The 13,120-nt window shown below is 44.8% G+C and overlaps 1 protein-coding gene across 7 annotated transcripts in view; it reads right to left on the reverse strand.

Moving 5' to 3' along the window:
• Positions 1-2,455: 2,455 nt before the first annotated feature.
• Positions 2,456-13,120, reverse strand: part of ENPP2 (ectonucleotide pyrophosphatase/phosphodiesterase 2) — a 264,936-nt gene continuing 254,271 nt past the window's right edge. For all 7 annotated transcript variants that reach the window (XM_075352916.1, XM_075352917.1, XM_075352915.1 and 4 more), the window contains one exon: positions 2,456-3,079. In XM_075352916.1, the coding sequence (XP_075209031.1) occupies positions 2,909-3,079 (171 nt within the window). In that variant the 3' untranslated portion in view covers positions 2,456-2,908. The remainder of the gene's footprint in view (positions 3,080-13,120) is intronic.

The raw sequence follows: 13,120 nt of genomic DNA on the forward strand, positions 1-13,120 counted from the left end.
TCTCCCCCGTGCAGGCCCTGACTCCCCTCCCCCTGACGCAGCCTCACACAAGTTAAAAAAAAACAAACAAAAAAACACAACTCACCTTCCAGAACCAGCTTTTCCGCTGCTCGCCGCTGGGTCCTCAGTTCCCGCGCGGTCACAAGATGTCACACCGGCGCCGCTTACTGACGCTCCTCAGTCTCCTAGTCAACAGACCCGCGGCCTAGGAGGAAGAGTGTCAGAGCGAGTGTGAGAGCTCCAACACAACTTTGAACTGCAAGCGCGACCACGCCAGCAGATCAAAGCGGCAGGATGAGGCGACAGCACGCGTGCCAGCAGAACGGGCTCTGCGTGCCCAGTGTGGCATGCATGCCATAGGTTCGCCATCACCGGCCTAGAGGGAGCGCTGAGAACGCTTCCTCCTTCTGATCCAGCAGTTACAGTTGGTGGGTGTTGGAAAGAAGCAGGAGCTGCTGGGTCCTAGGAGACCCAGTTAGCAAAGTTATGCAGTCAGGAGGTTAAATCTCTCCTGTAATGTCTCATTCTGATGTCAGTGTTTGTATGCCAAAGCCAATAGTGGAACTCAGAGGAAAAACTATGATTGAAAGATTGACACCTGTCCTGCGTTTTGGAGACACTCCTGGTTTTGACATTCAAATACTAATAAAATACTGATCAAAAATATCGATGTGTGAAGGAGGCCTAAATGGGGATATATACCATCCCCAGTTACAGGGGAAATCCTGTTAAAAAAAAATAAAAAATAGCTAAAATTATAAAATGCCTTTCATGCACTGCAGCTGTGAGTGTAAATTGACAGCCAGCATACAACTGTCACTATGTGCTGTGAATGATAACTAATTTCTCCAAGCATACCTGCATGACTGAAAGGCCTGCGGCTCTTCGAAGAGGCAAAGTCCATTTCCTCCTGAGTGCCACACTTTTAGTACAATGGTGGTTAATAGGATTAACGGACTTGACAGTTTCCTTATAAAGAGAATATATGTGTTGGCCATTGCTCCCTCTATAGAATTTTTAAAGTACTGTCATCTCTTGCACTTTATTTCCAAAGAGATGCAGATTTAGTGCTGAAATTTCTACACCATATTCCTGCACCCAATCTACAGCTAGCAAAAAAAGAAATAAATAAATTTTGTTTTGATGTGATATTTTTTTTTTTTGCCAGGAGGTGTAGATTTGGTGCAGGAATATGGTGTTGAAATTGCAGCACCAAATCTGTATCTCTTGGCCAAAATAAAGCACAAAAACTGTTTTGATGCACTAGATTTCAGAACCAAATTTGTACTTCCTGACATTAAAACTGCACCAAAACAATGTAAAAACGTTTGTGGATTTATGGGCCAATAGATGTAGTTTTGCTACTGAAATTTTGAGACTATACTCCTGCACTCAATCTACACCACCTGGCAAAAAAAGAAAACAAAAAAAAAAAACACCGCAACCAAACCGCTTTTTTTTTTCTAAATCTTCCTTAAAAATGCTCAATTCCCATTAACTTTCATTATACTAGGATGCTCAAGTCGCAAGCATCCAACTGCTTGTTACGAATACAGAGCATGCGAGCATGATAGAACTTGCTCATCACTACTCAGGAGGCACCAAAGATGGCAAAAGCCAAAAGATGTTGAACATAGTCCAGTGAAGAACCACTGGGTGTCATGGGTATGACACGTTAACTGGGAGTTGAGGAAAATAGACTGGCCCGGGAGCGCTGGGAGAGGAGTAATGAATCCCACAGATACCGACAGACGGGGAAAACCAAGACTCAAAACTCACTGCAAACACACACAGGGGAAAAAGACAATACATTCTTACGGAGAATTAAAGTACAATGAGGAAATAAACAAGGATATTTCCACTGCACACTAAATAGCATGCAACAGTACACCAAACACTGGATCACCACGCACACAGACCGGCATCACTGGAGCAAAGCTAGAGCTATATTCGGCATGTGAAGCTAGGTTTCACCTTTTTTTATATGGCGGAGGCAGCTGTGTACGACGTCAGTAACCTGTGGCCCCAACAGCCATTCACCAGCCAGCAGGGATTAACTCCTGCTAAACCAATGACCAGAGAGCACAAAACAGTCGACACCCGGCTATGGTTGAGTAACTAAGTAGCATCAGGTTGGCAAATGAGGGGCGGAACAACGCATGACACCAAATTAGATGAACAGTGAGAGAGCATAATATATTTATTTTACGAACGTCTATTATGCAGTGGGGTCTTGGGAGAACCCAAAGTATAAGACTGTATATTGATTCACCTTGAAGTTAGATGCAAAATTTCCCAGATCAATTTTAAGGAATCTGTGATTAGGATTTTTTTTGCAGATTTTTATTTCCTGGACTAATTGGAAAAAAAATCTCTGAACATGATTTTTTTTTTTCTTTTTAAATCACTACCCAGCTCTTCTGATGTAAAGTATACAAAAAGGGAACAAACAGGCTTAAAAATGAATTTGTGTGGTTTATTATATGAGGTTCCATTAAGCCATACAACATAAATATGTTTGGTCACAATTTCCAGTTAATATAAGTCACTTTACATATTCGAAAAAAAAAAAAAAAAAAAAAAAAAAAGGAAAAAAAATAGTCTACAAATATATATCAGCGCTGCACTAGAAAAGTAAAAATTCCCAGTGCAAGTAAAAATTCTGCAGCACTATTAACAAGCTTAGTCTATGAGCCTATAGCTGCAGCCGTAAGACTTCCTAACACAGACATCTACAGAACAACATTACTGGACAAATGACATGTGCATGACACGGAGGATTAAAATACTAATATAGTTAAGTGTCCTGGTTTAAAAATTAATAAATACAAAAAAAAAAAATAAAATAAAACCAATATAAAAATATACACCACTTGAAGGAGTAGCTGACATCTATAAGCCGAGCGCATTAGATCTCGCTCTCAAATGTATGCATGTGTGTTTTCAGGGACAGGATCTCTGTGTAGCTGCGGCTGGTCTTCCGATAAAAATCTAGTCCAGTGAGCTGCTCGATGTCTCGGACACGAGCGGTGTGCATCTTTAAGAGCTCCTCCACCCACTTGGATTCATCCTCTGAGTTCTGCCGGAGTAACAAAAACAAAAATAAAGTTGTTAGAAATAGAAGTTATACAGCAACAGTAAATCGTATTTTTCAGACTATAAGGCGCACTTTTTTTCCCCCAAATGTTGGGAGAAAGTGGTGCGTCTTATAGTCTGAATGTGGCTGCGGAGAATGAGGGTGCTGCGGTGGAGCGGGTCATCGGCGTCACGAGCAAGCTGCAGCAGCGCCTGTCGTGACCACGTGGGCCTAATCATTTCATATGCACGCCCATCCTCCCGCCCATCATCTCTCAGCGCTGAAGCCGGCGCTGATAGGTGGGCGGGGTGATGGGCGGGGGGTGCATGCATAGTAAAGAGCCTGCCCGCGTGATCACCCCTGGCAACTACAGCCTGGAGTGATCATGTGTGGCTGTATTCAGTGAATAAGTACGGTATACTCACCGACCCCTGCAGCATCGCGATATCCTCCTGTCTGCCGGCCAGCTGATCTGTGTAGAGAACGGTGAGCACAGGGATGATGTCATCACTGTGCGCCCCGCTCTCCACACACATCAGCGACCTGGCAGACAAGAGGATAAGTGATGCTGCAGGGAACGGCTCCACAGAGGTCAGCGGTGCTGCTGCTCACACAGAGGAAGATGATCGATGCTGCAGGGAGTGAGGAAAGGGGAGTATAAACGTTTTTTTTTTTTTCTGTGCCATAGGATACAGGCTATATAGCAGGATGGGGTATATAGCAGGATGGAGGTATATTATGAGCAGGATTGGGGTATATAGCAGGATGGGGGTATATTATGAGCAGGATTGGGGTATATAGCAGGATGGGGGTATATTATGAGCAGGATTGGGGTATATAGCAGGATGGGGGTATATTATGAGCAGGATTGGGGTATATAGCAGGATGGGGGTATATTATGAGCAGGATTGGGGTATATAGCAGAATGGGGGTATATTATGAGCAGGATGGAGCTATATATTGCAGGATGGGGGGGTATTTAGCAGGATGGGGGGTATTTAGCAGGATGGGGGACATATATACAGGGATGGGGATCATATACAAGGCAGGAGGATCATTACCAGGATGGGGTACCTTAGTAGAGAATTTGGGGACATTACCCCCATAACAGTGTCAGCAGCAGATCCTCGCCCCATAACAGTGTGTCATGACCAAATTTTTTGCTTAAAATTTTATTTTCCTCCTCTAAAACCAGGGTGCGTCTTATGGTCCAGTGCGTCTTATAGTCCGAAAAATACTGTAAGTTTTGAACACCCTAGTTAAATAGATGTCAGTGAATAGAGAAATTATATTTTACATCCTGAAGTTGAATCTTATCACAAAAGTCTGCGCGGTGAGAATTCTTCGGCACTGGAGGCAAGCCCGTGTGCTTATGTGACTGCAAATCTGCAATATATGTACTACCAGCCACATTCCAACTAGACTTGCACAGCCTCAATCATTCACTTGTATTAAGCGAAGCTGTGGATATCTAGTCGAAATGTGGCTGGAGACCTGCATATCACATACCACAACCTACTCACATTCTCTTCCCTCTCTTCTCCAAGTATGCAACCCCCCCCTCCACAAATTTTCATACCCTCGCAGAAATATCAAACACATTGATTTACACGCCCTTTCTCAGTCCCTTCTCCCCCTCACAGACATTGCATTTCTACATGATGCAGATGCCGCAGCAACTTTATACAACACTACAATCTCTGCAGCTCTCGAATCAGCTGCCCCCCTCACACACACCAAAACCCGCACAATCAACAGGCAACCCTGGCACACAAGGCAGACTAAAGAACTTAGACGGGCTTCCAGAATTGCTGAGCGCAGATGGAAGAGGTCTCATTCCACTGAGCACTTCATTGCATATAAAGAGTCCCTCACCACTTTCAAGTCCACACTCACTGCTGCAAAACAAACCTACTTCTCATCCCTCATATCTTCTTTCTCTCACAACCCTAAACAGCTATTCAACACTTTCAATTCTCTCCTCCGTCCTCCGGCACCACCTCCCTCTCCTCTCATCTCAGCTGAAGACTTTGCCTCTTTCTTCAAGCGGAAGATTGACAACATCAGAGCAAGCTTTGGCCCACAATCGCCACAGCCCCTCATCATAGCTACTCATCCCTCTTCCTCCAAATCCAGCTTCTCCACCATGACAGAAAACAATCTCTCCACTCTACTCTCAAGATCACATCTAACCACCTGTGCACTGGACCCGCTCCCATCGCACCTCATCCCCAACATCACCGCAGTCCTCATCCCAGCCCTAACCCATCTCTTCAACCTATCACTAGCAAGTGGTGTATTCCCTTCATGCTTTAAACATGCCTCTATTACACCCATCCTCAAAAAGCCCTCCCTTGACCCATCCTCTGTGTCAAACTATCGCCCCATATCCCTTCTCCCCTATGCCTCAAAACTACTGGAACAGCATGTCCATCTTGAATTGTCCTCATACCTCTCCTCCTGCTCCCTCTTTGACCGGCTTCAATCTGGCTTCCGACCACATCATTATACCGAAACTGCCCTAACCAAAGTCACCAATGATCTACTAACCGCCAAAGCCAAGCGACACTACTCTATCCTCCTCCTCCTGGACCTGTCCTCTGCCTTCGACACAGTAGACCATTCCCTCCTACTACAGATTCTCTCATCTCTGGGCATCACAGACTTGGCCCTATCTTGGATCTCCTCATACCTAACCGACCGAACTTTCAGCGTCTCCCATTCTCACACCACTTCCTCAGCTCGCCCCCTATCTGTCGGTGTCCCTCAAGGCTCAGTTCTTGGACCCCTGCTGTTCTCCATCTATACCTTCGGCTTGGGACAGCTCATAGAGTCCCACGGCTTCCAGTATCATCTCTATGCCGATGAAACACAGATCTACCTCTCTGGACCTGACATTACCTCTCTACTAACCAAAATACCACAATGTTTGTCTGCTATTTCATCCTTCTTCTCTGCACGATTCCTAAAACTTAACATGGACAAAACAGAGTTTATTGTCTTTCCTCCTCCTCACTCACCTCCTCCAACAAGCCTTTCCATCAAACTTGATGGTTGCTCACTCACCCCAGTCTCACAAGCTCGTTGCCTTGGAGTAACCCTCGACTCTGCTCTATCCTTCAAGCCACACATCCAAGCCCTCTTCAACTCATGCCGATTACAACTCAAAAATATCTCCCGGATCCGTGCATTTCTTAACCAAGAATCCTCAAAAACATTAGTGCATGCCCTCATCATCTCCCGCCTCGACTACTGCAACCTCCTGCTCTCTGGCCTCCCTTCCAACACTCTTGCACCCCTCCAATCTATCCTAAACTCTGCAGCCCGCTTAATCCACCTCTCCCCTCGCTACTCCCCAGCCTCGCCACTCTGCCAATCCCTTCACTGGCTTCCCATCGCCCAACGACTCCAGTTCAAAACATTAACCATGACATACAAAGCCATGCACAACCTGTCTCCTCCCTACATCTGTGACCTAGTCTCCCAGTACCTACCTGCACGCAACCTTAGATCCTCACAAGATCTCCTTCTCTGCTCCTCTCTTATTTCCTCTTCCCACAATCGTGTACAAGATTTCTCCCGTGCATCCCCCATACTCTGGAACGCTCTACCTCAGCAAATCAGACTCTCCACTACCGTGGAAAGCTTCAAGAGGAACCTCAAGACCCACCTCTTCCAACAAGCCTACAACCTACAATAGCCCTCAGCCAGTAGACCACTGCGCAACCAGCTCTGTCCTCACCTATTGTACCATCACCCATTCCCTGTAGACTGTGAGCCCTCGCGGGCAGGGTCCTCTCTCCTCCTATACCAGTCTGTCTTGTACTGTTAATGATTGTTGTACGTATACCCTCTTTCACTTGTAAAGCGCCATGGAATAAATGGCGCTATAATAATAAATAATAATAATAATAATACCTGTAGTCACAAGTTGAAATTCCGGCAAAAGGCTTTTATAACTGTATGGGGTGGTGGGTAGGGTGCCATATGCAGTAGTGTACCACCAATGACAGCAGACAGCCCAGCATTGTACATTCAACTCTAGTGGCATCATAGATAGTGATACAGGTGAAAGCAATAATGAAAGAGGGAGCAGCCCGTTCCCGCCTCAATCATTAACTCCTACTTCATCTGAGCTCGGACGTGTGACCCATTACACTATATGGAGGACTATGTAGGGTACAATATACTGTATGGAAGGAAATGTGGGGCCCCATTATATTAGATGGAGGAGTGTGTGGGGACCCATTACACTATACGGAAAGCAATGTGGGGACCATTATATTATATGGAAGGCAATGTGGGCACTTTATTATACTATATAGAAAACAAGGTTAGGCCCATTATACTATACGGATGACAATGTGGGGTACATTATTCTATATGGATGGGAATGTGGAGCCCATACTGTATGGACAGCAATGTAGAGCCCATTATACAGTGTGGAAAACAATGTGGTCCCCATTATACTGTATGGAGAACTAGTGGGGGCCATTATACAGTGTAGAGGGTTTTGTTGGGGCCATCATACTGTGTGGAAAGGTATGAGAGCCATTATACGGTTTGTAGGCCAATTATATTGTATGATGGACTGTGCAGGGTCACAGTTGGGGGGATCCCATTATGTTGAGTGGGGTAGAGTAAGGTCATCATACCAATATGAATCCCCTTGATACATATTTGTATTATGGCTTTTTAAATGGACTGAATACATTTTGATATTCCTGGAGGCCGTTGCTGGATACCTCCCTTTTTGTGCTCTATGTGAGTGTAAAGAGTACTGTCGAGGAATTAACTATGAGGGCATCATGCTGTATTCGGGGAGAGCAATTTTGTTGGCAGCATATATTATGGACCAAGCATATAAATGCATAAAGAGCAAAAAAAAAAAAAAAACACATGGGAGCCTGAAAAACATTAAGCCAAGAAAAACACAAGAGAATAAAGTGCAAGTCGAAATGGGAAACAAAATAAAATATTTGTTAAATCAATTAAATAAAAAAAAAGGTACAATATGCATATAGCAATGCTGATAGAGGAGTATAAGAGGCATGACGCGCCTTGCTCTGCCCCTGGCTCCACCGCATGACTAATTTGCATTTTATGCGCCTGAAGAGCTTTGCATGCAAATTAGCCATGTGTAGTGGCCCAAGTGACATGATCAGCCCCCTCTGCTACAGTTGTGATTAAGGCCTGGTGAAGAGGGGCACCGAGCCCGGGGCTTAATAAAGCTACATAATTAGCCTGACCGGACCGGGTCCCTCTCTTCACCGGGCCCCATACACCAGTAATGTTTGTAATGCCCTGACAAGACTAACAAGTAAAAATTAAATATCAAATAGATATTTTCAGTGATGTTCCAGATGGTGCAGTGAAACGTTTTTAAATAGAATAAAAAAAATAATTTATATTTTAATTTAAAAACTTTATTGCGCCATTCGAATTTCTATTTTTAAATTATTGTTGTTTCTTCCATTTTTTTGTATTGTGAGTATCCATCTGCAACATCACTGAAAATATCTATTTTATATTTCATTTTTACTTGCCAGTCTTGTATTCCTGTATCCGCATTGCTGTATGCAAATTATACCTCTTAATTCAAAATATTTTACTTTGTTTTTCATTTGGAATTACACTTTATTCTCATCATATTTTATGGGTGCGGTGACATTTGTGAGATATGCTCTTCTATAAGCCAGCTGAAGTGTATTATTTTTTTTTCTTGGGGGGGGGGGGGGGGGGGGGCACTGGTTGGTGGAGCCAAATTACAACCTATAACCTCTGCTATGGGGCCTCATGATATTTACGCTTAAAAAGACAAAAAACACAACACTTTCGGTTTTGCTCCCATTTCTCATAAGTTGATCTGAGATCGAAGACTTTTTCTATGGACACAAAAGGACCTTTTCTCTCCAATATTGTTCACAAATTTGTCTACATCTGTTAGTGAGCGCTTCTTTGTGGACATAATCCAACCACCTCACAGGTGTGACATATCAAGATTCTGATTAGACAGCATAATTATTCCACAGGTGTGTCTTAGGGTGGCCACAATAGAAGGTCATTCTAATATGTACAGTTTTTACATCATTGTGAGATCCGGGGCGGGGGTATGGGGGGGGGGGGGGGGGCAGAAAACCAGTCAGTATCTGGTGTGACCACCATTTGTCTCACGGAGTACAACACGTCTACTTCACAGAGTCGATCAGGTTGGTGATTGTGACCTGTGGATTGTTGGTCCACTCATCTTTAATGGCTGTGAAGTTGCTTGATATTGGCAGGGGCTTGAACACGCTGTTGTATATACCGAAGCAGAGCGTCCCAACATGCTCAATGGGTGACCTGTCCGGTGAGTATACTGCCATGCAAGAACTGGGATGTTTTCAGCTTCCAGGAATTGTGTACAGATCCTTGCACCATGAGGCCGTGCATTATCAGCCTGCAACATGAGGTGATGGTCATGAATGAGGCACAACAATGGCCTCAGGATCTCGTGATGTTATCTCTGTGCATTCGAAATGACATCAATAAAATGCACCTGTGTTCGTTGTCCATGACATAGGCCAGCCCATACCATAACTATCAACACCATGGGCCACTTCATTCACAATGTGACATCAGCAAACCGCTCACCCACACGACACCATACACATAGTTTGCCATCTGCCCTGTACAGTATGTTTATTAAAGTAACGTTTCGGCTATTTGCCTTCATCAAAAAATTATAAGTAGAGAAAAAAACACAGAAAAAAACACCCAGAAACATGTTTTTCATATCGAATAGATTCCATTATCTATATTTTCCTTTTCTTGTGTCTTTGATCAGTTTTGCTATTGCTGCATGAATTTTGATCTACTGCTCTCCTATGGATTCATTAATGGGCTCCTCTCTCTGATATTTTCACACAGAATGTTCATTGATGTCCTCTACTTATGAATATATTTTGCTTCATTTTCATTTCCTATACAGTTTCATGTACACTATAATGAAGTTGTAATTATGGTACTGATTCTTTTTATGTGTTTTTTCTCTACTTATAGTTTTTTGATGAAGGCAAAATAGCCGAAACGTTACTTTAATAAACATACGTTCCATCACAACTCTGTTGTTTTTGACTTGTCCTCTGAGTGCCGCGGAATCTTTCTATAAGCATTGTATAATTTTTCCCTGAGCACCCCCTCGGTGAGCCAGACCTTCTCTTGGACTATCTGCCCTGTACAGTGAAAACTGGGATTCATCTGTGAAGAGAACACTTCTCCAATGCACCAAATGACAGATTGTGAGCATTTGCCTTCTCAAGTTGGTTAGGACGAATGGTGTAGTCAATTGGAGATCCCGATGAGGACGACGAGCAGCAGATGAGCTTCCCTGAGATGTTTCTGACAGTTTTTTTGCAGAAATTCTTTGGTTATTCAACAGATTATTGCAGTCGCTGTCCGGGTGTCCGGTCCTCGGATGAGCTTGGGAGGGGACGATGCTGGATGTGGAGGTCCTGGGCTGCTTAGTTACATTAGGTCTGCGAGTGTGAGACTGGGTTGGATGTACTACCAAAATTCTCTTAAACTCCTTTGGAGATGGCTTATGGTAGAGAAATCAACAATCAATTCACAGGCAACAGCTCTGGTGGCAATCACTGCATTCAGCATGACAATTACATGTTTCCAACATAACTTGCCCACATCTGTAGTTATGTGATAAAACTGCACATTTTAGAGTAGCCTTTTATTGTGGCCAGCCTAAGGCACACCTATGCAATAATCATGCTTTCTAATAAGCATCTTGATATGCTGCACCTGTGAGGTGGATGGATTATCTCGGCAGAGGAAGAAGTGCCAACAAAGGCCCCATCACACGTCCAGTAAACAAAAAAAAACAAAACACGCTCGTGGCGCATAACGGTTTCACCATATGTGTGTATATGTCTTCCGTGTGCCTGTGTTTCCAGTACATGTGCCATCCATGTGACACGTACCAGAAAAAAACAAAAAAACCCCCCCGCATGATACTGAAATTAATACTTTTTTACATGTTAAAGATATGCTAACAAAAACGGACTAAAGCTATTAACCAAATAAAAAAAAAAAACTACGTGGGGTCCCCCCATTTTCGATAGCCAGCAAAGATAAAGCAGACAGCCATGAGCTGATATTATCAGGCTGGGAAGGACCATGGTTAATAGTTCCTTCCCAGCCTAAAAATTGCAACCTGCAGCCGCCATAGAAGTGGTGCATCACATTAGATGAGCCAATTCTGGCAATTTGCCCGCCTCTTCCCGGTTACCCTGGTGGCTTGGCAATCAGAATAATAGCTTATGGAGTTGATGTTGGCTTTGTAGTGTCAGCTGGAATCAAGCCCAGGGGTTAGTAATGGAGAGGCATCTATCAGACACCTCCATCACTAACCCAGTAATTAAAAAAAATGTATTGATTTCAATAAATACAGAGTGTCAGAACAATGCTCCATATGGTTTGTGGGGTTTTTTTCAAAATATTTTTTTGGACCAAGGCAAAGCTGTTCGTTTCTTGTATTCTTAATAAAATGGTAAATGAGGGAATGAGTGAAGAGTGAAGTGTGTGTGTGTATGCATGTATGTATGTATGCATATATATATATATATATGCATATATATATATATATGCATATATATATATATATATATATATATATTACATTAATATATATATATTACATTAATATATATATATATATATATATATATATTACATTACACACACACACACACACACTGTATACATACAAAGTTCTACAGGTTATTGTTATTGCACAATACTGTAAATATGGAGCCCAAAAATAAATGGCAGGATTGCATTTATCCTCTCACGGCATTGACAGTTGTCGCGGGCGGAGGAGGGGACGCTGCGCTCTACCACTGCTCGGGTCCGGCTGCCGCTGCTGCTGCGGCCTGCTGCTGCTTGGTGGCTCGAGCGATGGGCCGGATCCCGGGGACTCGAGCGGCGCTCCTCGCCCGTGAGTGAAAGGGGTTTGGTTGTTGGGATAGTTTATTGTCCGTGACGCCACCCACGGTTGTGGTGATTGTGTGGACACCACCGCTGCTCTGTCTGGGGAGCCCGGGAGTGGTGGTATCGAGCAGCCAGTTGTTGATTTGCCCCTCCGTGGATAGGGGGTTTGGTGGTCCCGGGGCCCAGTGATGTGGTTGGGATGGTGGACAGGCGGGTTATGGGGCCTGTGGAGGTGCAGGGGCGCAGGGGCAGCGCTGTGCCGCACGGCACGGAGGTACTCACTCAGCCAAAGGATGATGACAAAGTTCTCGGTAAACAAACGGCTGGTTGGACGGGTCCCTCGGACGGCTACGGTGCTGATGTTCCCTGCAGTTAGCGGTGACGGTCTCTTCCCTGCACCTATGTATAGTCCTTTGGTAGCGATGGATTCCCACCGGTAACCCGCTCCCCGACCTGGATATGAGCCGGAGGAGCCCCTCTCTTGCCCGCAGGCGCTGGCCCTGGGAAACTGGTTGTTGGGAGACCCAGTGGTCCCCTTCACTGACGGATTTGGCAAATTATGGCGACTCCTAGCCTTGCCGGGATCTGAAAGGCCCCTGCCCTGGTGCAGACTGTTCTTTGTATACCGCTCCGGTACAGCCGGGTCACCACCCGCCCACGGTCCTTTCGGCAACCTCCGAGCAATCTCTCCTGCAGACGGTCACCGCCGTCTGCCAACCTTGCTGTCTCAGTCCGGGGCACACACCCGGACCAACTTCAGGCTTCTTGCTGTCACTTTTCTCTGTCACTACTCTCACTTTCTTCCTTCTACTTCACTGTTTACTCCTTCTACTTCAAACTCTATCTCTCTTCACTCAAGCTCTGCCTGAGCTAAACTGCCTGGTTTTCCCGCCTCCAGAGCTGTGAACTCCTCGGTGGGTGGAGCCAACCGCCTGGCCCACCCCCTGGTGTTGACATCAGCCCCTAGAGCAGGGGTCGGGAACCTATGGCTCGCGAGCCAGATATGGCTCTTTTGATGGCCGTATCTGGCTCGCAGACAGGGCTCCTACCTGTCTATGGGAA

Source organism: Anomaloglossus baeobatrachus, chromosome 6, assembly GCF_048569485.1.
Source record: "Anomaloglossus baeobatrachus isolate aAnoBae1 chromosome 6, aAnoBae1.hap1, whole genome shotgun sequence".
NCBI lineage: Eukaryota > Metazoa > Chordata > Amphibia > Anura > Aromobatidae > Anomaloglossus > Anomaloglossus baeobatrachus.